Here is a 23,278-nt window from a genome sequence, read left to right as displayed (position 1 = left end):
AAGCACACCCCGGCACGGCAACGTCACACGTACACGCGCGGATGGATACGCCCATAAAAACGGCCCGCCTGCGCGTCCGCTCAAGTTCACAAGCACCTCCCCACTAAGCCCCGTGCCCGGGCTACACACAGACCCGGAAACAAGCCCCCGTAGCGGGCGGGACCCCGCAGCAACACCGCGGGCCCGCGCATGCGCGCGTGCCCGCAGACGCAGGTGCCTTCCTGGATGTGTGCGTGTCCCCGTAGCGAAGGGAGAAGGAAGGCTGGATCACGACCTCGTCACTCACCCCCGGGCACCCACGGCACGCACGGCGACCCACTGGGTCACTGACTTGGACCTTTCTCCCCCGGCAGGCAAGAGGCAGAGGCTGTGCGGCTGTTCTCCCCCTCCAGAGCAGGGGCCCTGGAGCCTGCCAAGGGTTCAAATCCTACCTCCTCTGCTTCCTAGCTGCATGCCCGCAGGGGTGGGGGGAGGGGGCCGGAGTGGCCCCACTGTGAATGGGCCTGGACTCCTGGGGCCATGTTGGGGGCCTGGACCCCCTGGTGGAGCACTTGGCGTGCATTCCGGGCCATGGGAGAAGCCGTGACCATTGGCTTTTATTGGGGGGATGTCCCATTTTCCAGATGAAGACACAGAAGGCTAGACAGGCCGAGTAACTTGCCTCCGTCAATGGCGTCGGCGGCCCCTTCCCTCCCTCGTCCTCTTTGACGTCTCCACGGATTCCCGAGGGTCTCGTTGCTCCCTCTGGGATGCGCCCCGCACGGCCGGGCCCTGCTTGCTTCTTCAGCCCGGCCCTGGACCGGGGAGCCAGGCACAGCCTCTCTAGCAGGGAAGGCAGCCCTGAGTCCAAGCCAGGAGACTGTGAATCTTGGACCTTCTGCGGCGGGGAGCGTCTTGGGGTGCCCAGGGGTCCCCACCTCTAAGCAGGACCGTCCCTCCTACTCCCTCTGCCACTGCCACCTCTGAAGGGGTGGCCGTGCTGGCTCAGGGCTGACGATGTCCCCACAGGTGAAGGTCTCCTACTTCGGGCGGCAGGAGGCTGGCACCCTGGGCCACAGCGTGCTTTACCTTACCGCTGTCGGTAAGTACTGCCCCCCCCAAATCCCCTCCCCCCTCCATGTTGCCCCCCGAGGGCCTTAGGGGAACCCCTCAATGCAAGGCCCATGGCCATCTTCCTCCACCAGCAAGGAGCTTCTTCAGAGGCCTTCCATTCGTTCTAGAACCTTAGGGACGGAGACCCAGCAAGACTTAGGTCCACCAGAATCTAGAAACTGCACTGCCCACAGGTCACCAGCTAGACCCACCATAGGGCTCCTTTCTCTGGAGGCCTTTCTCCCACATGTCACGCTGTCGGAACCCCAAGATTCCCTGAGCCACAAGCCGCCCTCGGCCAGAGCCCGGGCAGCAGGCTCCGAGGACCGCAGAGCCAGCACCTAGAACCCGGGCCTCGTCCCAACTGCCAGAGTCAGGGCCGCCCGGAGCATGCACTTCAAGAGCCCGAGACTGGGTCCCTCCAATATCCAGAACCAGGGGGCGCGGCCACACGGCCCCCCGGCCTCCCAGGCATTGGGTATGGTCCCCAGAACAGGGCTTCCTGGGTCTCATGAGCGAAGCTTGCCTCGGCCGGGATGTCATGGGTCTGACGACGGGACCGGGTGAGCCCCTGGCAGCCCCACTCCATCCCTTTTCAGACGTGTCCCTGGACGTCGACACGGGTCGCACGGGCAAGGTGAAGAGGAACCACGACGACAAGGTGACAGTCTCCTGGCTCCCCCAGATGGCGCGGTCGACAGGCAAACCTGGGGGTGGTGGGTCCTAGGGTCTGTGGTAGCCGAGAGTGTAGGGAACCCATGTGGGGACCTGCCAAATGGGCGCGGGTGGGCATCACTTCCACCGTGCGATCGACATGCTGCGTGACTCCCGTGAGACCCTCTCTGAGCCTCTCTTGTGCCACTTTGGAGTTGGGATTGGGTCTTTTGCTGGATGCGCCTTCTATTTCCGTGGCTGTGTTTGGACCCCCAAACGTGGTAGGTGCTTCATAAAAGGTCGCTGAGTGACTGACTGAAGGCTTCTGACAGAGGAGGCTGGGGCGACAGCCTCAGTTAGACCCCAGAGAGTGAGGAGGAGGGTGGCGTGAGTTCGAGACATTACCGCAGGGCAAGTATCTGGAAGCCATCCTGGAAGGGTAGAAGGTATAGTTTATAGGGAAAGACCCTAGAGAGAAAGCCTGGGCCACAGGGACAGGCTTTGAGGACAAGATGGGGAAGGGTAGCCATGGATGGCTGCGCAGGTTGTTCACTGCACAAGGTTGCTTGGCTAAGCGGGTGAGTGGGGCTATGACACAAGTCATGTCTAGTGCCCAAGCACAGGGCAACATTTACCCAGAAAGGTGGACAAGAGTGCCATATGGGTTAGCAATGGCCCTCTGAAGTCCCCCATAGGAGTTTGAATCTGACCTATGGGACTTAAGGCTCATTTCCCAGAGCGTTTCTTTCCTTCTCTGTGAAATGGGGCAAGTGAGCCGTGCCTTGTGGGGTCTGGTAGGCATTAAGTGGAGGTGTGTCAGGGAGAGCTGCGACCAGAGGCGGGGCTCCAGCTATCTTTCCCACCTCAGCTTAGACCTCTTTGCAGGGCCTGCAGGACTGAGGGTAGGTGCCAGAGATGTCTATGCAACAGGGCCCAGGAGAGTGCTGAGACGGAGAAAGTTCCCCTGGGATTGTCCAGCCCCATCAAGGTCAGGGTGAGGTAGCCTCTGTCCCCCAGTCAGGGCCAAAGCTCGGCAGGTTGGTGGAGGTTGTTTCTGGATATGGCGACACCACCCTTCCTCCTCCAGTGTGATGGCCGGGTGAGGCCCCTGGGTATGGTTGCCCAGGTTGTTCACTATACAAGAGTGGGGTGGATCTGGGTCTAGACACCTGAAACTCCAGTCCCCACATCTACGATGCCTCTTTAAATCTTTAAGCAAACCCAGAATACAGCAGTCTCCATTTCAAAGAAGCAGCCAGCTCTAGCCAGCTCCAGAGCCCCTTCCCAGGCCATCCGGGTCCCGCTGACCCCCCAGTCTCTTGTTTTGCCACAGAAAACCTGGCGCTGGGGCCCTGAGGGCTATGGGGCTGTCCTGCTGGTGAACTGTGACCGGGACAGTGTCGTGTCCGCGGGGCCCGACCTCACCAACAGCCAGCTGGCAACACTGGATGGTGTGTGACCGGGGTGTGTGTGTGTGTGGCGGGGGGGGGGGGGTGTCCAGGGTAGTGGCGTGGGGTGGTGGAGGCTTGCAGGGTGGAGGGGGGAGCGTGTGGGTGGGGTGCAGGGAGAGTGGTCTCCAGGTACCACTCTCTCCAGACCTGCAGGACATGTCCCCCATGGTGCTGAGCTGCGACGGCCCAGACAGCCTCTTCGACAGCCACAAGCTGGTCTTGAATGTGCCGTTTCCTGATGCCAGAAGAGTGGGGGTCTTCTGCGCTAGGGGTGAGTGGCCCGGTGGGGCTGCTCTCCCCCCTGCTCCACTCGTTCTCTGCTTCCCAAGCTCTTTTCTTCTCTGACCCCATCCCCGCTCCCTCCCGGCATCTTCCATAACGCTCTCTACCGCTGATGAACAGCCTCTCCAGCGGCTCGCCGCGTGTTACCTAAGAAGGAGGGTCCGACACGAGTCCCGTTTTACAGAGGGGGCCAACTGAGGCTCAGGCGCACGCATCCACCATCTCCAGGTCACCCAGCCGACTGGGGTGGAGCGGGCTTCAAACCCAGGTCTCCAGAGCCCCTCCTCTGGTCGGTCAGCACGGGGTGAGCTCCTTCCAGGCTGGGTGAACTGAACCCTGAGCTGCCTTTACTCCTTTTTATAAATGGCAAGAGGTCTCTCCTCTTCCCTTCCCTCTTCCTCCTTACTGTCCTCTGTTCAAACTGACCCAGAACTTGTTGTTGTGGCTGAATGAGCCTGGAGGGAGCCCGAACGTTCCTCCTCGTGTCCCCCTGGTGGAAGTTCAGGCAGACGCCCCGCTCGGAAACACCGTGATACCGGAACATGAGCAAAGTCTCAGTCAGTCAACCGATAGCCTTTCCTGCTGTGAATGAGAGCATGCCAGGGTGACATTTCCCAGACACCTTCGGGGGGGACAGAGGGGCACAGGACAGAAGGACTGTGGGCCAGGCACTTTTAAAAATAAATGAAGGCAGGGGCTGGGCGGGGGGGGGGGGGGGTTGTCTGGCTGGCCCAGTCGGTTGAGCGTCCGACTTCGGCTCAGGTCACGATCTCGCGGTTTGTGAGTTCGAGCCCCGCGTCGGGCTCTGTGCTGACAGCTCAGAGCCTGGAGCCTGCTTCGGATTCTGTGTCCTCCTCTCTCTCTCTCTCTGTCCCTCCCCTGCTCGTGCTCTCTCTCTCTCTCTCTCTCTCTCTCTCTCTCTCTCACAAATGAATAAACATGAAAAAAAAAGTAAAAATACATAAATAAATGAAGGTGAAATTCACGTCGTACAAAATTAACCATTTGAAAGTGGATAATTCAGCGGCCCTTGACACGTCCTCACTGCTGTGCGAACACCACCCCCGTCCAGTTCCTAGACAGTGTCATCACCCCCCAGGGAAAACCTCATTCTTCTCAGCTGTCACTCCCCCTCCCCTGCCTCCAGTCCTAGGCAGTCATTGATCTAGCCACTTTCTGTCCCTACATATCTACCGATGTTGGACATTTCCTGTCGACGGAGTCATCTAGTATGTGGCCTTTTGCGTCTGGCCTTTCACTCAGCATAATATTTTCAAGGTTCGCCCGCATCGTAGCAGGTGTCAGCGCCTCGTTCCTTTTTATGGGTGGAAAACATACCATTGTGTGGACATACTATATTTTGTTCACCCATTCCTCCATTGATGAGCATTTGGGTATTTTGCACCTGTTGTGGTGCCTGCTTTTATCCCCGTATCTGACTTAAAGCTTACGCTGATCCCAAGAGATGCTGCCAGCCATTTTACAGGCGAGGAACGGAGGCTCAGAGAGGTTGAGTCACTGAGCCAAGGTCACACAGCTTGCGCGTGGCCGAGCTAGAGAGGAGCGGCCAAGTAGATCTAACACGAAGGTGTAGTCGGCTCGGCCCTGGATTCCGGGCCTCTGGTGTCCTTCCTCCCATCCTTTGTCCCAGCACTGGCCCCTGACTCTGGCTCCCCCTAGGTGGGACTTCCCTTGAGGACTACAAGCAGGTACTGGGACCTCAGCGTCTGTCCTACGAAGTTGAGCGGCAGCCGGGGGAGCGGAAGATCAGCTTCTTTGTGGAGGGACTCGCCTTCCCCGACGTTGATTTCTTGGGGCTGGTCTCCCTCAGTGTCAGCCTGGTGGACACGGGGGTAGGTACCGTGCCGGTGGCTGGGATGGGGGCTGAGGGTTTGGGGGACCAGTCTGGAGTCTCCGGGGCCGGGCTGGCTGGGGGCTGGGGGATCTTGAGGCCTGATGGGGCTCCCCGCAGGGCCCACTTAGTCCTCATTTCGCCCCCTAGACTCTGCCTGAGGTGCCCCTCTTCACAGACACCGTGGCCTTCCGCGTGGCCCCCTGGATCATGACCCCCAACACCCAGCCCCCCCTGGAGCTGTACGCGTGCAGGTAAGGCCTCACCTTCCTGCGCAATCCCACCATCTCTGGACCGGTAGAGACAGGAACAGAATGCCGTGTCCAGGGCTGGGCCCTCACTCACTGGATGGATTCACCGAGGGCACCCACGGGCGCAGGCTGGGTACGGGATAGCAGCAGGCTGGCTTGGGCCGGTCGGTTAAGGCCCCCAGCTGAGGTCACCGGCTCAAGCTTCAGCACCCCTGCCTCTACCCTGTCCTGTCTGTAGCAGCCCTGGAACAGCTCAGACTTAGTCCGGGCAGTGAGACCAGGCCCTGTTCAGGCAGCTGGAGGTTGTGGGAGTCCTAGCCTCGCTCTGGCGTGGGGTGCTGTGGGGCTGAGGAGAACACGGGACCCAGCTGCTGGTGTCTGCCATGAGCCCTGGCCCAGCCTGGGATCCTAGTCCTCTGTGGCCCAGAATCCTCATCAGTCCCCTCATGGACAGGTGGGCCTTGATGGGCGAGGCTACTCAAGGCCCCTGCGTCAGAGGTCAGACTAGTGGGAAGGGCTGCAGCTGACTTGGAACATAAGTCACAAGGCCGGGATGGTGTAGAGAAACAGGTTTGCTCTGTGGGTGTTTGGAGGGGAATTCTTTCTTTCTGTTTGCTCACGAACCCCACCCTGGTTCCTTTGCGTAGGCCAAAGGGGCAGGAGTAGAGGGGGCTCCCTGCCCCCTGGCTGCCACCTTAACCCAGTCCCCGGGGCCACCTCCTCCATGGCTGTCACCTGGTTTTGGTGGCCCGCCTTTGGGCTCCACCCACCTGGGTGCCTTTGGGCTCCACCCACCTGGGTGCCTTTGCACTCCACCCACCTGGGCTTGCCCCGCCCCTTGCACCTACCACCGGATATGATGTGGGGACATCACCTGCCTTCTCTAGGGCGGGGGCTGTGTTCGAACCCTGAAACCCAGAGGCCAAATGGGGCCCAGTGCCGACTGGACCCAGGCCACCGCCAGAGGTCACTATTACGTTCCCCTCTCCCTGGGTTTTGCAGTGTGGTAGACTCCCATGGCTCAAATAAGAAATTTCTGGAAGACATGTCTGACCTAGCATTGAAAGCCAACTGCAAGCTGATCATCTGCCCTCAGATTGAAAATCGAAATGACCGCTGGATCCAGGTGGGTACGGGAGCAGGCCCGGGGAAAGAGCAGGGGTGGCCTGGGAGGCCTGAGCCCCTGTCCTTCACCCCGACTTTGGGAAATGGAGCCTGCACAGCTTTGGTCTCCCTAGAGAAGCCAGGACTCAGTCAGGGCAGGGGGGTGGGGGGCGGGGCGAGGTGCAGGCAGCTTCCGGAAACACTTCCCCACTGCCTGTGTCACTCCAGTCTCTCCTGTTCCCTCGAATGCTCGGGTCCCAGACAGAGTCCTCTCCCAGTTGGGGTCCCAAGAGGCCTCACCTCCATCCCTGGCCCCCGTGCCCCCAGGTCTTGGGGGAAATCTGTGGCACCGCCCTGGGCGAAGTCTGGGGGCAGGGCGCACCGTGTCAGGAAAACGACGCTGGGGATACCACTGTGATCTCTTCCTCTCCCCTCCTAGGACGAGATGGAGTTTGGCTACACCGAGGCCCCTCACAAGGCCTTCCCAGTGGTCTTTGACTCCCCCCGAAACAGAGGCCTGAAGCATTTCCCTTACAAGCGGATCCTGGTATGTGGCAAAGGGCAGAGGGGAGGTCCCTTGGGTGGCTCTGTAATAGGACCCTGTAATCAGTCTTCCCTGGTCCTGGTCCTTTAGGGGGGCCAAAAGGACACAAATGGTGGGGAAACGGGGAGTCAGTGGGGGGACTGGGACAGAACATGCAAATAGCATGCAAACAACATGCAAATCCTCCTCCCCCTTCTGGGTGGGGCAGGCCAGCAAAGTCGTCCTGGGGAACCCTTCTCCCCCACTGGGGAGTCGACAGAGGGGTCAGTCCTGGGGAGACCGCCTCATGGGGGAAATGCACCAGTAGTGAGCCCTCATGACTCTTGCTTTTATGAGGTGGGGCCTCTGTTGGGGTAACACACTTTTTCTGAACACCTACTGCGTGCCAGGCCCCATGCGGCCTCTTCTGCACAGGCTGGGGACAAGAGCAGCCCCAGCAACCGTGCGGCCCTGACTTTACACGGTCACTCATCCAATCCACAGCCCTGTGGCTAGCTGCTGTCTTTATCCCCTCTTTCCTGAGGCTCAGAGAGGTTAGGTAATGGACCCCATGCCACCCAGCTATGGCACCAAGGTGCAAAACCAGAGGGGCTGTCTCCATACCCCTACTTCCAGGCTGAACTGCCTTTTGAGGTGGGCCCGAGGCCTGCAGCCTGTTTACCAGCTCCCATACCCCCACCGCCAGGACAATGCCTGTGTTAGGGTGGGGGCTGGGAGGGAGATGCCCGGGAACTTGTGGGCACACAGAGCAGGGGCATTTACCTCAGCCTAGAGGGGCCAAGAGACCAGTCCCATCGCAGGTGACAATGAGCCCTGTGGGGTGACTCTGAATCGACCAAGGGCTTGACCCCAACCCCAGGCTTCACCTGGCCAGGGCTTCCTCCACTGATCCCTGCCCTCATCTTTTTTTTTTTTTTTATACAATTTAAAAAAATGTTTATTTAGTTTTGAGAGAGAGACAGAGACAGAGAGAGCAAGCCAGGGAGGAGCAGAGAGAGAGGGAGACACAGAATCTGAAATAGGCTCCGGGCTCTGAGCGGTCAGCACAGAGCCCGACGCGGGGCTCGAACTCACGAACCTTGAGATCACGACCCGAGCTGAAGTCGGACGCTTAACCCACTGAGCCACCCAGGCACCCTGCCCTCGTCTTTGCCCTGTCCCCCCTTCCACTTTCTCTGGGTCTCATTTGCTGTTCTTTTCCCAGCTGCAAACGGAAGCGAAGATTTTTCCGACCTCTCCTCTTCCGTACCTATGCGTACAGACCTACGGGTGGCTCCCCAGCAGGTGCACCTTCACCAGCATCCTGCAAGTTCTAGTGTGCTGTATCTTTTATCATCTTTTGCTTCAAAGTCTTGCCTCGTTTCCCCCTGGCTTCCTTCTTCGGCCCGTGCGTTCTTTCTGAAGCGTGGTGCCTGATCTCTCAGCATTTGGGGATTTTCTAGTTTCTCTGTTGTGGACGTTAATCGCCCCCCCCGCCCCAACCCCTGCCAAGAGCTGTCGCTTCCTGTCCCAACTGACCCCTCCTTCTGGGGTGGGGGGCTTGCTGGTCCTCCCCTAGGGTCCCGACTTTGGATATGTAACCCGGGAGATCCTATTCGCTGGTGCCTCCAGCCTTGACTCTTTCGGCAACCTGGACGTCAGCCCGCCCGTCACGGTGGGCGGCAAGGAGTACCCGCTGGGCCGGATCCTCATCGGCAGCAGCTTCCCCAAGTGAGAGGCCCTGGCGGAGGGTGGGAGGGCTCGGGGGACCGCCGTGGCGCCCACCTGTAGCTCCCTCACCACCAGTACGGGTCTCCAGGCTCAGAGGTGGTCTTAAGTCCCTCGCTCAGTCCTGGAGTCAAAGACCCAGAGTCCTGGAATGTTAGATTTAAAAGGTCATAGAATCTTGGGGGAAAACTCAGAAACGACTGACCCACGGTCTCTTGGCCTGCCTAGTATTTCGTGAGTGTAATTAGTCACCGACTCCGTATGTGCGGGGAGGCCTTCCATAAAATCCCAGATTTTCAGCTTCTTTAGAAACACTGGGGTTCTGGGGAGGTGATGTGCCAGCTGGAGCAGAGGCGGGAGAGGGACGGGTTGACCTCTCCCAGCAGGAGGTCAAAATAGCTGATGCTCTAGCAATAGCTTAAAAAGCCCCGGGGTCACCCTGTGGCTACCGGTGAATGAGTGGCTGGTCAGGAGACCCGGGTGACAGAGGTGACTTGGTGGGTGCCCGCCCCCTCCCGCCCCACCCCCCGACAGCTGTCATCAGGCAGGAAACAAGGTGCCCAGGATTTAGTGCTCAGACAGGTGACAGTATCCTGCTGAATGGGTCCCCACCTTGCTGCGGGCCACCACAGAATGGGGTGAGCTGTGCGGGGATCCTGGTGGGGTCCTCTGTTTCCCGCCTGGAGATGAAGCCCGCTGCAGACACCGGAGCCACCTTCTCGTCTGTGTGGGGTTGGCATGGAAACCAGGTGAGCCCAGCTTGCCCCTCCCCCAAGTCCCCAAGCCCTGACTGACTATTTAGAGCAGCCAGGCAGTCATAGGAAGGTCACCCAGCCCCTGGTGCTGACCCTGGTGGCCCCAGGGCTCTGGATCAGGTGAGGCGAGGTTTCCTGGCACCAACCGCAGGCATGTAGCCGGGGGCCCAGGGCTAAGGTCGGCTAGAGCAAGAGGAGTGCTCACCTTGGCGGTGACTCAGGCTCAGACACCACTCTGCGATCTGATCCTGCCCACAGCCCTGGAGGCGGGAGGATGCCGGGCCTCTGGGTAGAATTCTGGACTTCGGGGATGGACCCAGGAGGAAGGAGCACAGTTGGACTCGGGTTCGAGTCCTGACCCTGCTGTATATACTAGCCATGTGGTTTTGGGTATACACCTAAGCAGTGCTTACTATAGTGCCCGGCACACAGTAGGTGCTCAGTTAATTCATTTGGAGCAATTTATTTCATGCCTACTATGTGCCAGGCACTGTTGAAGATACTAGGGATATACATCAGTGTGCAGCAGATACTTTATCAAATGAACACATTAGTTTATAGTCCATGCCTCAGTTTCCTTGTCTGTGAAATGGGTCCATTAAGAATCTCTGGGCTGGCTATAAAATCAGCACTAGTGGGGATAAAGAATCCCCCACTAGTTTAGGTATTGTTTAGCCGGGCCGCTAGCAGTGGGTCTGCTTTGAAGCAGGTTGGAACTTATCAGACAGAAGTTATCGATCACCTACTACGATTTAATTCTTAGAGCCGTCCTATGGGGCTGGGACGATTGTTATTCCCATTTTACAGATGAGGAAGCTGAGGCTCAGAAAAGCGAAGTGAGTGCACTCATTCACGCATTCATTTGCCAATTCAGCAAATATTTACTGAGACTTCCCACAGGCTTAGATAAAAGAAACAATCTAGAAGCTCTAGATAAAAGAAACAATCTAGAAGCTCCCAGGGTCAGAGCAAGGACTAGGGATGGGACAGTGGGGGCCTCCAGTGCAGCTGTGAGCCAGTCCGTTGACCATTGTATTGAAAACCAGGAACAAGGTCCTTGGTAAACAGAAGGGGTCCTGAGGCTCAGAGAGGGACAGCGACCGGCTAGGACCGCACAGCGAGTTAGTGGAATAGTCAGGATCCAGGTCTCCTCCCTGGACTCCAAACAAAAGTAACCCTCTGTCCTGTGTTCCTGTCTTGGCTTCTTTCTGTCCTCGGCAGTGAACAAACAGACAGCCTGCATTCATTCTAACAGGGAGAAACGGACAGTAAGCAAACTCAACAAGTAAGTAGATAATATAGTGTGTTAGATCAAGGAAGCCCTGGTGAGAAATCGCCATTTAAATAAAGTCCTGAAGGAAATGAGGGAGTCAAAGATGGGGGTATTTGGGGGGGAAAGCGTGCAAAGGACTGGCAATGGCCAGTGCAAAGGCCCTGAGGCAGGAGTGTGGCGGAGACATTAGAGGAGCAGCGAAGAGGCCTGGGGTTTGGAACAGAGTGAGCATGAGCAAGGAGGGGCTTGATGGGAGATGAGTTCAGAGAGCTTAGCGGGGCAGAGTTCAGATCGTGACCTGGGCCTGTTATTTGTACGTACATCAGAGAGGAATCATGGAGATTAAGCAAGATACTTAGTGGGAGGAGCCTCAGGCAGGCACACACTAGGTGCTCAGTAAGTGTCACAATCATTCTCTGAGCACCTAGGTCTGTTCTCTGCCTGCTTGGCTCCCCATAGTTAAAATCATCTTTGAGCAATTCTGCCCCCTAGTGGTGGCTTTGATGTGACTTGAAGAGCGGGTCTGTCCCATCACCCCCGCCCCCACCAGCCTCCAGGCAGAGGGCAGCACAACGCGAGAGGCTCTGTCCCTTCCCCAACCGTATGTGTTTCTGATGCCTGCCACTCTGCGCCCATGAGAAGTTTCTGGAGTCCAGCGCTTCTCCACCATCTCACCGTGTTTAAGAACTCCTTTTAAATTGCCGGCCCTCTACCAACATAACAGAAATACAAGGAAATAGTTGCTACACTCTTATCCCCCAAGTCAAATCAGCGTTGTCATTTGTCACTGTTTGTCAGGTCTCCCTTCTAATCTTTGTCTATGACATATTTGAGTGATAGAGACCAGGGATTATTACACAGCTGTTCAAAAAAAAAAAACACTTTTTTTTTTTAAAGCATTTTGAAAAAAGCTGTTCAGAAGCACATCATTCGCTGACCTCTATTATGTAAGAGGTGCCGGGGATACAGCAGTGAACGTAGACAACATCCCAGCCCACCCGGAGCTTACATTCTGGTGGGATGCCAGACAATAAATGAGATATCAAATATGCCAGCTGATACCAAGAAGAAAAATAAATCTGGGAAGGGGGTTGAGGGACGGTTGTAATTTTCAAAGGGCTCGTAGAGAAAGAGGGTGACATTTGAGTTAAACCTGAGGAAAGATGGAAGTGAGCCATGACAGATGGGGAGTGGGCGACAGTTCCTGGTGCAGAGAACGGCATGTGCAAAGGCCCTGAGGCAGGAATGTACCTGGTATGTGCAAGGGGCAGCGGGAGGCCAGCATGGCCAGCACGAAGCAGATGAAGAGGAGGGTGGACTGAGGGAGGTGGTAGGGATGGGTAGGGGCTGTGCGGGTTGTCCTGAGGACTTTGCTTTTACAGTGAGGGAGAGGGGAGTGGTGGGAGGGTTTTGTCCGGAGGAGGGAGACGATCTGACATATTTAAAAACTCTCCATCCGTTTAGACTGCGGGGGAGCAAAAGGGTGAAAGCAGAGAGACCAGAGAAAGGGGCAAGCCGCTAAGATTATTTAGAGGAGGGGGGTGTCTGGGCCAGACGGTGGCAGAAGGGGAGGAGGGAGGGGCTGGATGGTGTTCTGTTTACGGTAGAAGGCACCAGATTCGATGCAGCCTGGGGAGCTTGTCCATGACAAGCAGGCAAGGTCAAGGAATGTGATGCCTTTTTTGGTAAAACATATTGAAAGAAGAAATCTCTATACATACGTATGCGTGTTTCCTCATGGCTACCTGTGCCAGGGGCAGGTGGAAAGTGCCCAGAGTATACAACGCATTGTTCTGACTTTGGAAAAGTCACCCCCTTGAACTTCCGGGGCCTCAGCTGCCTCATCTGCGAAATGGGGACATGGCCTTGCCTGAGGCAGGGTCGAGCTCCACACAGGCGCAGGCAGCTTTGGGTAACGACTCCTCCCACAGCTCTGGGACCCCAGCTCCCGAGACCCGCTCCCTGTCCTAGGCCACCCCAGCCCCTCCTTCTGTTAGTAAAGGGTGGTTTGCAAATACCCAGAGCTCATTTCGGGAACTGCTGGGGACGAGACAGACCGTGTTGAACACAAAATGATGGCGACAGGGCTTCTCTGGCGCATGAGTCATTATTATTTTTTTAAGTTTATTTATGTAGGGGCGCCTGGGTGGCTCAGTCGGTCAAGCGTCCGACTTCGGCTCAGGGCGTGATCTCACAGTTGGTGCGTTCGAGTCCCGCGGCGGGCCCTGTGCAGACAGCCCAGAGCCTGGATCCCGCTTCCGATCCTGTCTCCCTTTCTCTGCCCCTTGCCTGCTCACACTCTGTCTATTCTCTCCACCAAAAATAAATACACATTAAAAAAATAAAAAAAATAAAGTTTATTTATTTATTTAGAGAGAGAGAGAGCCAGAGAGAGAATCCCAAGCAGGCTCTGCACCATCCGTGAGGAAGCCGATGTGGGGCTCGAACTCATGGAACAGTGAGATTATGACCTGAGCCAAAATTGAGTTGACGCTTAACTGACTGAGCCCCTCAGACGCCACAAGACCCCTCCTTGTAAACAAGCACCGCCTGCCCCCCCCCCCGAGTCTGCCCCCCGAGTGGTCCAGGCCCCACACTTTGGGAAACTCTGGGCTAAGGGAGGGGTTCACCAGGTGCTGGTCATGTTTTGACCCAGAGACTGGGCATCCTGGGTAAAGAGTCAATGTCTCTGAGTCCCGGGATGGGAAGTGAGGGTCTTTGACAAGCGGAGCTCTCTCATTTGACTCATTTTAGTGGGCAGGAGCGGGCAGGGCCTTCCCAGCCTTGGTGTAAGGAGGGAATGAACTCTCTGGAATGATGGTCCGGAGGGACAGTGAGTTGCTGGGAGCACCTGGGGGCCGGGGCCCAAAGATGACCCGTTCAGAGGGTTGTCGTGAGGCTTGCACAGAGGTGGGATGCTCAGGAGGGGCCTGCAGGGAGCCAGCAGTCAGCAGGCACTGGTGACCCTGCTGTCTCCCTCCTGGGCCAGGTCCGGTGGGAGGCGAATGGCCAAGGTGGTGCGGGACTTCCTCCAGGCCCAGCAGGTGCAGGCGCCCGTGGAGCTCTATTCCGATTGGCTCTCCGTGGGCCACGTGGACGAATTCCTGAGCTTTGTGCCCACCTCTGACCAAAAGGTGCGTCCCTTCTCTCTGAGCCCCCTCTGCTCCTCCCTGACCTGATGGGATGGGATAGGGCAAAGCCACTTGAAATCAGCTCCCCGCCCGTGTCCGTGGTCAGCTCAGAGTCTGGGCACCCGGAGAACCAGGCGGTGTTAATCAGAGGGGGCTTCCTGGAGGAGGTCAGAGCTCAGCTCCGGAGGGTACTCGTTGGCCCCCCTGCTCATACACCCATCCTCACACTTGCTGGGTGTTTGCCCTGATCCAAACCTCTCAGCCTAGACCCAGGAATGACACGGATAGTAATTGGTAACATTCGGCATCTATGATGTGCGTGTGTTTTAACTCATTTGATCTCCCGACACTTCCGTGAGGCGGGTACGCTTCTCGCTGACCCCATTTTATAGATGGGAAAACTGAGGCTCAGAAGGACAGTTACTGGTAGGGTAAGACCCAGACCCAGACAGAGGGCTTGGGACCGCTCGGCTGCCACCACTTTACAGAGAGGGGCCCAGACCTCAGAGAGCACGCAGCCCGGGAGGGGCGGCCTGCCAGTGACCAGTGACCGAGTTCCCCGGAAGGCAAGTGAGGAAGGGCATCCAGGCAAAGAGATTATCTTGGACAAAGGCCCCAGGAGTGTGAACCAGCTTGGGGGGTTAGGGGATGCTGCCCGGGGGTGCTTTGTGGCTGGCGGGTGGGACTGAGCGGGAGAGGGGAGCCGCCTGCGTGGTCTGGCCTCCTCCCGAGTTTGGGGTCTCCTGCATCTTGGGGAGAACCCGTCAACCGAGCCATTCTCCCTTCCTCTGTGCCAGGGCTTCCGGCTGCTTCTGGCGAGCCCCATCGCTTGCCTCAAACTGTTCCAACAGAAGAAAGAGGAGGGGTACGGGGAGGCGGCCCAGTTTGATGGTGAGTGCCAATGACCCAGTCACCCCGTGCGTGGGGCCTCTGCCCTCTGATTGCCAGCCCTGAGCACCTCTCACGCCTTGCGTGGCTGCGCTCTGTTTACGGGCCCTTCGCCTCGCTTGGATCCCTCAGCTCAGAACCGGCCATCACTAATTCTCCCAACACCCTCACCTGGGAGCTAACGATGAGCGCTGTCCCTTTATTGGGCCAAGGCCGGGAGGCCAAGAGGCCGGTGGATGGCCCCAGGCGCCCACAGAAGGTGACGTTCTCAGGAAGAGCGGGCGGCTCCTGGCCACACCCCAGGAGAGGAAGACAACTGGACACAGCGCACACCCCGCGGGATCTCGCCCCCGCCCCCTAACCCCTTTCCCCAGAGGCTCAGAGAGGGGTGGCGTGCCCAGGGCTGTCACCGGGATGTGGCAGGGCCGGGGGCTCGAGAGTGGCAGGGGTGGGAAGCCAGGTGGGTGGTCGGGGCCCCTCTGGGGACCTGCCTCTGGGGCTTGCCAGACCTACTCGGCACCTGGCTGGCCCCCCTGAGTACCTCCCCCTTCCCCACCGCGGACCTCAGTGTTCTCATCTGAGAACTGGAGACCTGAATTCAAATCTTGATCTCGCTACTCATGGCTGGGAGATCAGGGTCGCGTTCTAAACCTCTCAGGGCCTCAGTTTCCTCTTCTCTGAATGGGGGGGGGGTGATAATTACCCCACCTGGCGTTGTTTTAAAGATGAACGATAATTTAGGAGGGTGCCCAGAGCATGGCGGGTGCTCAGTAATGGCAGCTGTACCGTGATCATTAGGCCCCGAGTCGGGAGTCCCTTCCCGAAGAGTCTGGGCTCCATCACCAGGAATTCCCGGCCGTACCGGCAGCCAGACCCTGGGCGCAGCAGGGTCTTGGGTCTCTGGCTTTCTCTATCCTTCAGCCCCCTGGCCCTGGAGGCAGCCCTGGGCGGTCCTTCCTGAGCCCTCATACTGTCTTCCTTCTCTTGCAGGGTTAAGACACCAAGTGAACAGAAGCATTAATGAGATGCTGGCCGACAGTCGCCTCAGGAGGGACAGCCTCTACGCACAGGTGAGGATATAAGGCCACACTGCTTGCTCTTGGGGGGGTCCCCGTCCTCCCAGGAGAAGCAGCCCCAGGACTCGCTGGGGTGGAGTGGGAGTACGGGGCTCAGCCCCAGGTCTCGGCCGTGAACGCACAGTCTGACGGAGGAGGCACAAAGGAGCCCCCAGGGAGCTCCCGGTCTGGTGAGGGGAGATCCAGCTCTGGTCTGGGGGAAATGATGAGTTTCCGGACAAGCTGAGTGAGATGAGAAATTGGGGCCCCGTGGGGGTGAGGGGTGGGGTGGGTGGGAATCAAGGGGATCCGGCAAGGAGGAGACTGGGTGGGAGGAGGTCTCCGGAAGGGGCAGGGCTGACGCCCGCCACGGGCGTGGTGCAGGGCCCGGCGCAGAGGCCCCTCACATCTCCTGCGTGGAGCCTGGCACCTTCTCCAAGACGGCTGAGATGGACAGACGTGTGAGCCGCGCTGTGGCTGGGATGGGGGGGGGGGGGGCGGCCACAAACACTCTTGGAACTAGAAGCTGCCTGGGTCCAAATCCCAGCTGTGCAGCTTCCTAGCTCTGTGCCCTCGGGCAGGTCACCGGAGCCTCAGTTTCCCCATCTGCGGGTGGGCAGTGGCACCCAGCTGTTGGAGGACCTGAGGAGCACGAGGGCGAGAGGGCTCTGCACGGGGCCCGGCACGCAGCCGGCGTTCAGCGAGCGTGAGAGCCTCCCTGGCTCACTGGGTGCGCCCGCTGCCTCTCCTCGTGCCCCCCCCCCCCCCCCAGAAATGCATCGACTGGAACCGGGAGGTGCTGAAGCGGGAGCTGGGCCTGACCGAGCAGGACATCGTGGACATTCCCCAGCTCTTCTTCCTGAAGGGCTCCCATGCGGAAGCCTTCTTCCCTGACATGGTGAGAGCGCAGAAGCAGGACGGGGCACTTCCTGTCCCCGGGGCCCCCTGGCAGGGTCCGCAAGGGTGTCACTTGGGGTTCCAGAGGAGAAGCGCTTCCTGTCCGAGGGCAGAGACAAGCACAGAGACCGGGGCGGGCCTGGCGGATCTCTAGGTGTGTGTTTCCTTTTTTTTTTTTTTTTTTAAGTTTATTTATTTACTTTGAGAGGGAGATCGGGAGAGCAAGCACAAGCAGGGGATGGGCAGAGAGAGAGAGAGAGAGAGAATTCCAAGCAGGCTTCTTGCTGACACAGCACAGGGCACGACGTGGGGCTCAGACTCACGAACTGTGAGATCACGACCTGGGTCGAAATCGAGAGTTGGACGCTTAACTGAGCCACCCGGGCGCCCCGGTGTGTGTTTGCTTTTTGTGCGGGTACAGGACATCTCCGCCAGGGGGGGGTCTCCACTGGGGCGATTTTGCCTTCCAGGTTTTCTTGCTTGTTTTGTTTTTCTTGCCACAAGGAGGGAGGTGGCTACTGGCATCAGTGGGTGGAGGCCGGGGGTGCTGTTGAACGTGGGTCAGTGCCCAGGGCGGCCCCCACCACTGAGGGCTTTTTGTTTCCCTCCCAAGTCGAGACAGGAAGTCTGTTTTGGTTTCAGTGTTTCCAGCTCTCACTCCCGGGGGGCCCCAGCCGCCTGCTCTGCTCCGCACCCCACCGGCTGCTCCCTGGTGCGGCTCCTGAGGCTGGCAGGCGGGCCCACGGTGGCTGCCTCCCTGGCTGTCATTAAGTCAGGCAGCTGACAGTTGATGCACAGCTGTGATGTCACCCGTGTGGCCTCTGGGAGGGGCCTGGTGATGCTATCGGCTGCACAACCATTAACGCCTTTGGGAAGGGATGTCAGACTGTTGGCCCCTCGTGGCTTGGTTCCCCAGGATGGGAGACCCTCCCTCTTCAGCCTGGGGCCTGTAACTGGAGTCCCCCCCCCGCCACCCCGGCACCAGCACCGGCCAAGCGAAGGGTTGGGAGCGGGTCCCGAGGTCCTGATTGGAGGCACGGTGACAGGGCAGGGTTTCCCTGCTGGGACCCTGCACTCCTGACTCCTCGCTGTGGGGTCTTGGCAGAGGCCCCTAAGGCAGGACCTCGGCTCTACTGATGTCTGGGCCTGACTCCTTTGTCGTGGGGGCCCCGTCCTGTGCATCGCAGGATGGCGGTGGCATCCCTGTCCACTGCCCGCTGGGTGTCAGCCGCTCTCCTCTCACTGTGACAACCAAAATGCCCTGGGGCCCGGATCGCCTTGGTTGAGAATCGACCCTCCAAGGCGGTGCTGCCTGTGAGAACTTTCTCGGATGATGGAAACGTTCTCTGTCTGCACGATGGGACAGGGGAGCCACCAAGCCACATGTGGTGATGGGGTTCTTCACATGTGGCTAGTGTGGCCAAAGGATGAACTTTATACTTCTGTTTAATTTAAATTTCGACAGCCATGTGTGGCCAGTGGCTGCCCCATTGGACAGGGGGGCACTGAGGGGGCGGCCTGGCTCTGGTTCTGGCCAGAGCCCATGACCTTGGCTGGCCCTCTCTGGGCGGTGGCCTTGCCCACACCGGGTGGAAGCCCCCCTCTGTGGGAATCTCTCAGCTCCCACCCAGACCCTGCTGAAGGAGCCCGGTGTGTCCTCACTGGAAGAGCCCACAGGGAACTCAGTTAACCCGTTTGTCAGATGAAGAAACGGGCCCTCAGAGGAGAGTGGTTGACTCCCCTGAGGTCATCCAGCAAGTGAGTGGCCTCCAGGCTCCTGAGTCCTCATGTGGGAAGAAACGGACCTGGCTCCCCTCCCTGCCCTTTGTCCCACTACTACCCAGCACGTTCTGGCTCCTTAGGGGGCAACTGGGTAGCTCAGGGCAGAGGCCATGGGACTGACCCCAGAGGACCCTCCAGGGTCATGTTGATCCCAGCTGTGGATGGCCCTGCAGGGCAGTCTGGAGGGTGAGGGGCCAGAACATGGAGAGCGTGAGGGCACAGAGCCCAGGACAGGCCACCCCATGCTGAGATGACCCAGCCCTCCCCTCCAGACAGCAGGTTCAGCGTATCCCCTTTGAGCACCAAGGACAGCTCCTCTGGCCACCCATCTGGGGCCGAGGTTTTCTCTAAGACACTTCCATACCCTGCCCCGGGGAGACCTCCCTTCCCCAGTGTTAGGGCCCCCCAGCCAGGGAAACAGACGTGCCACTGGAGACACAGGCACCCCCAAGGGCTCCCAGCCCCTTGTCCCAACTCCTCAGCTCCCCAGGCAGCCACCGTGCCACACTCTGGCAGCATATGAAGAGCATGGGTTTGGGCGTGAGTTGGCCCCACGTCAAAGTTCAGTCTCCGCATTCTCTGATTGTGTGGCCTGGATTATGTCACTTAACCTTTCCCTGCCACCGACTCGCAGGGAGGCTGTGAGGCATAGTGATGACGTATCTGGCGTGCAGGAGATGTTCAGTAAACCGTGACGACGATCAGGGCTTCCAGGGAGAGTGAAGCAGGCTGTGCACTGTACAAGTGCACCAAACCTAGAAAGACATTCACACCATCGACCTTGTAGATAGCTGCTGTACAGGGTTTCTGGCAGAGGAAGGTAAAATCTTGCCCTGAATTGTCCCGACAACTTTCTGATGGAAGGAAGACAGCGTGGGAGGAAGGGGTGACTTTCATTCGTACAGAGTTACCATGCATGTTACTGCAGCCCTACGTGGTATGAATCCTCTCTTCCAACTGTGAATCCATTTCTTCTCTTCATGGACCCTAGTTTTTGAGGCAGCGCCAGTCCTGGTGGCCCGGGCATGCTGGGGAGGGTGGGTCGGACCTGGGGATGGGTCCCCTCTTGTCTCCCTCTTGCCTTCTCTCGTCTACAGGTCAACATGGTGGTCTTAGGCAAGCACCTGGGCATCCCCAAGCCCTTCGGGCCCATCATCAACGGCCGCTGCTGCCTGGAGGAGAAGGTGCGGTCCCTGCTGGAGCCGCTGGGCCTCCGCTGCATCTTCATCGACGACTATTTGTCCTACCACGAGCTGCTGGGGGAGATCCACTGTGGCACCAACGTGCGCCGGCGGCCCTTCTCCTTCAAGTGGTGGCACATGGTGCCCTGAGCCCCCCTCCACCCGCCGTCCCCTCTGCCCACCTGCCAGGGAGCCCCACCAGGGAAGGGGGCGAGGAACTTCCACCCGGCCCCCGTCCTCGTGGGGGAGCCTCGGGCGCTTCTCCTCGGGTGCCTGCGAACGTGCTGGCCACCGCAGGCCCCGGGACGCAGCGACGGATGCCCACACCCTCACCTCTGGAGTGGCCTGCACAGCCCGAGAGGGACTGTCCTCATTCCTCCCTCCCTCTTCCCGATCCGCCACTCCCAGAGGTTCTGGAAAAGAGCAACGGCCTTAGCACGTTCAAGGGCAGCCGTGCGTGGCCGCAGCTGTACCCGACTTTGAGTCACTCTCCCTCTGTTCTGATATTCCTCTCGCGGGTCTGCACCGGGAACGGCATCCATGGGGCCTGGGCTCAGAGGCAGGGGCCTGGGTCCAGGCCATCTGTGGTTCTTGTAAGGGCAGGCACAGGGAGGCGAGGCAGCCTCTTTTCCCGACCAGCTGTCCTCTCCTGCAGGGGACCCTCAAGATGTGACCTCCCAGCACCCCTCAGCCGTATTTATAGAGGCAAATAAGGATGGGAAAACCTAGCATCTGGGGGCCTGCTTTAAAAAGAAAAGGCAACAAAAACCCTTTAATACCTGACTCCGTCCTCAGAAGGGTGCTTGTTACCTGTTTAGAAGGCCTTTAATTACGAGTGCTGGCTGCTTCCGCCCCGAAACGCTGAGAGGCCAGAGAGAGGCCTCAGAAGGGCACACGCGAGGAAGGCTGGCAGGCGGGAGGCCAGAATGGTAGAGGGGGCCGAGGCATGAGGACAAACGGCGGGGCCTGGCCTCCGTGTCTTAGGTCTCCCCGCTTTGGATTCTGGACTCTGGATGTGAAGGGGGCTGGCCGTTCCAGATGTCACAGGGGATAGGAGCCCAGATGTTAGAAGAGGGTGGGGGGGGGAGCCATTAGGTTATCTCGGAGGGTGGGGTTTAATTTCCTTTAATAGTCTTTAATTATTCCCCTTCGCCCTGTAGGCCGTGGGAGGGAAGGCTCGCCCAGTCGCTCTCAGCAACCCGGAGACCCTGCCCGTAGCCTGGGTTTCGCCTGTGAGGAAACCCCCACGGCAGGCGTGTGTCCCCTCCCATACAGGGCACAGAGCTGCCATGGGGGTGAGGGGATGTTAATAGCCTGGCCCCAGGTGGGGTCACGGGGACATGCACGGGCTTGGCCAGTGCCGGGTGAGAGGTGACCCCTGTCCCAGGCACGCAGGGGCGCGAGGTGGCCAGCCTGCCCTCTCCCCGCCATTGCCCCTGGGGCCATCGCGGTGGCTATCAGCCCTGGGCCTCCGCCTCCTAGATGTTCAGTGGCCCCTGGGAAGACCGAGACTGAGCCAGCCCGCCACGGTCAAACTCTGTTAGCCACGGAACACTTGGCAAGGCTGCCGTGGACACCCGACGCGTGAAATGGATAAGACAGAGCTGCTCTGGTTTCAGGTGGCTGGCGGGGGGCGGGGGGGTATACCTGGGTTCTTCCCCTTCTGGAAGACTCTGTGGGACCCCACGTGCCAACTCCTGGTCTAACCTTTGCACTTTCTGCTCGTAACCATGACCCACAGCCCAGCCCGAGCCAAGACGGCAAGGAGGCCCTTCGGGGCCCACGGGCATGCGGCCAGGGTTGAGGTTCCCCAGGGAAAGGCTGTGGGTGGAGGGAGGTTGCAGAGAGATGGGGAGGGTGGGGAGCAAGCCTTCTGGACCTGCGCTGAGCGTGGGAAGCCCTGGAATTGCTTCTGGAGCTGTCGGAGAGCCCGATGTCCCCTCTGAGAATGTTCCGGGTGATGGATCGCCTCCTACCCGATTAATAAAAATGTCAACGTGCGTTTCTTCAAGTGGCTGCCTCCTCAGCTTCTGTTTGTCGGGCTGTGGGGAGGAGTGGGGAGGGGAGGGGAGCCCTATCCTAGTTCTACCCCCCCCCCCCCACCAAGCTGCCAGCTCCTTGGCTTAGCTTCTGCTGGCTGGGACAACCCCCGGGGCCAGTGCCGGCCAGGCGGGCTGATTCAGCAGGATGGCTGGCACAGGCCCGTGGCTCTGAGGCCAACTGCCCCGCTGAGATGGGCATCAGGCGAGGGGCGGGTCCTACCTCGTCACCTCTTCTCCCTTCCTTGGGCTATCTCTTCCAGCCCTCAGAGGACAGGTGTGCTGGGCCCTATTGGCAGAGGTGGGAGATTCTCCAGCGGGACCTGTGTCCAGGGCCAAAGGCCACTATGATTGCCTTTCATTCCTGCCTCCAAAGTTACCAAGCTACCCGGTGGTCTGATTTCAGGGGCCTGAAAGTATTGTCCCTCGCATCCTACACGCTGGCTCCTGCCTCGATTGCACCCTTTGCCAGTCGCTCACTCACTCACTCACTCAGTCACTCTCTTTTACCTTTTGTTGTGGACTCAGGCAAAAAGATGCTGCCTATCAGCCACTGACACTTTAGTCTGAATGAATGCCAGATGTGTTTCTAAGCACTGGTATTAACTGGGGGGAGGTGAAGGCATGGGTCTATTTCCAAAGGGAGAGACAGGGCCCCGAGCCAGAGGCTGGTCTGGCCCCAGCGCAGTGGTCCAGTGGCCAGGGGGAAGCCTCCACTTTCTGGATCTATTTCCCAACTAGGTTCATAAGCAGGTAGGAAGACTGGGGCTTCCTCCTGAGCCCTGACTCTTACCCAGAGGTGAGTTGGCCAGCAAGCCATTTTATAGCCAAAAAAGTAAAGCGGTCACTGAAGCCAGCAGCCCAACAGCTTTCCTTGAGAACGTCCTTCCCAGACTCTTGGGTACAAGAGCACCAGGCTTAGAGTCCCGCTGAGATCCGGGAACTGCTAGGAGTGCACCCACTGGGGACCCTGGGGAGCAGGTCCTGGTCCCCGCCCTGTCTCAGACTGGCAGCATGTCCAGAGAGAAGGGAGGAAGTTTCTATTCAGCACCTTTGGAGCCTGGCCGGGCAGGGTGTGTCCCCGCCATTATCTCTACCAGGCTAGTGATCAGCCTCATTCTCTACAGATGAGGAAACCAAGGCTTAAGAGGGAACGTAACCCTCCCCCCACCCCCCAGGCCACAGAGCCGGTGCATGGTGGAGTCTGGACCCGAACCCAAGGCTCCTCTCCCCAGAGCCCTTGCTCCTGCTGTTTCAGGTGGCCGAATGGCCCCTTCTGGCCTCAGTTTCCCCACCTGACAAATAAGCCTTCCTACGCCCACATTCTAAGCTCTTCCTGG

The 23,278-nt window shown here is 58.8% G+C and overlaps 1 protein-coding gene across 1 annotated transcript in view; it reads left to right on the top strand.

Annotated features, from left to right (window-relative positions):
• The window catches only part of PADI1 (peptidyl arginine deiminase 1), a 40,062-nt gene extending 18,152 nt beyond the window's left edge, over nucleotides 1-21,910 (top strand). Inside the window, exons 3-16 of the mRNA XM_078452321.2 lie at nucleotides 1,009-1,081; nucleotides 1,692-1,753; nucleotides 3,080-3,197; nucleotides 3,343-3,468; nucleotides 5,160-5,332; nucleotides 5,482-5,585; nucleotides 6,585-6,708; nucleotides 7,126-7,233; nucleotides 8,789-8,940; nucleotides 13,955-14,099; nucleotides 14,894-14,987; nucleotides 15,975-16,054; nucleotides 16,812-16,937; nucleotides 19,816-21,910. Coding sequence (XP_078308447.2) covers nucleotides 1,009-1,081; nucleotides 1,692-1,753; nucleotides 3,080-3,197; nucleotides 3,343-3,468; nucleotides 5,160-5,332; nucleotides 5,482-5,585; nucleotides 6,585-6,708; nucleotides 7,126-7,233; nucleotides 8,789-8,940; nucleotides 13,955-14,099; nucleotides 14,894-14,987; nucleotides 15,975-16,054; nucleotides 16,812-16,937; nucleotides 19,816-20,049 — 1,719 coding nt within the window. The 3' untranslated portion in view covers nucleotides 20,050-21,910. The remainder of the gene's footprint in view (nucleotides 1-1,008; nucleotides 1,082-1,691; nucleotides 1,754-3,079; nucleotides 3,198-3,342; nucleotides 3,469-5,159; nucleotides 5,333-5,481; nucleotides 5,586-6,584; nucleotides 6,709-7,125; nucleotides 7,234-8,788; nucleotides 8,941-13,954; nucleotides 14,100-14,893; nucleotides 14,988-15,974; nucleotides 16,055-16,811; nucleotides 16,938-19,815) is intronic.
• Nucleotides 21,911-23,278: the final 1,368 nt, after the last annotated feature.

The sequence above is a fragment of the Panthera onca genome, chromosome C1, assembly GCF_046562875.1.
Source record: "Panthera onca isolate mPanOnc1 chromosome C1, mPanOnc1 haplotype 2, whole genome shotgun sequence".
Classification (NCBI taxonomy): Eukaryota; Metazoa; Chordata; class Mammalia; order Carnivora; family Felidae; genus Panthera; species Panthera onca.
The sequence above is the reverse complement of the archived record's forward strand: the minus strand, read 5'-3'. Positions and strand labels throughout refer to the sequence as shown.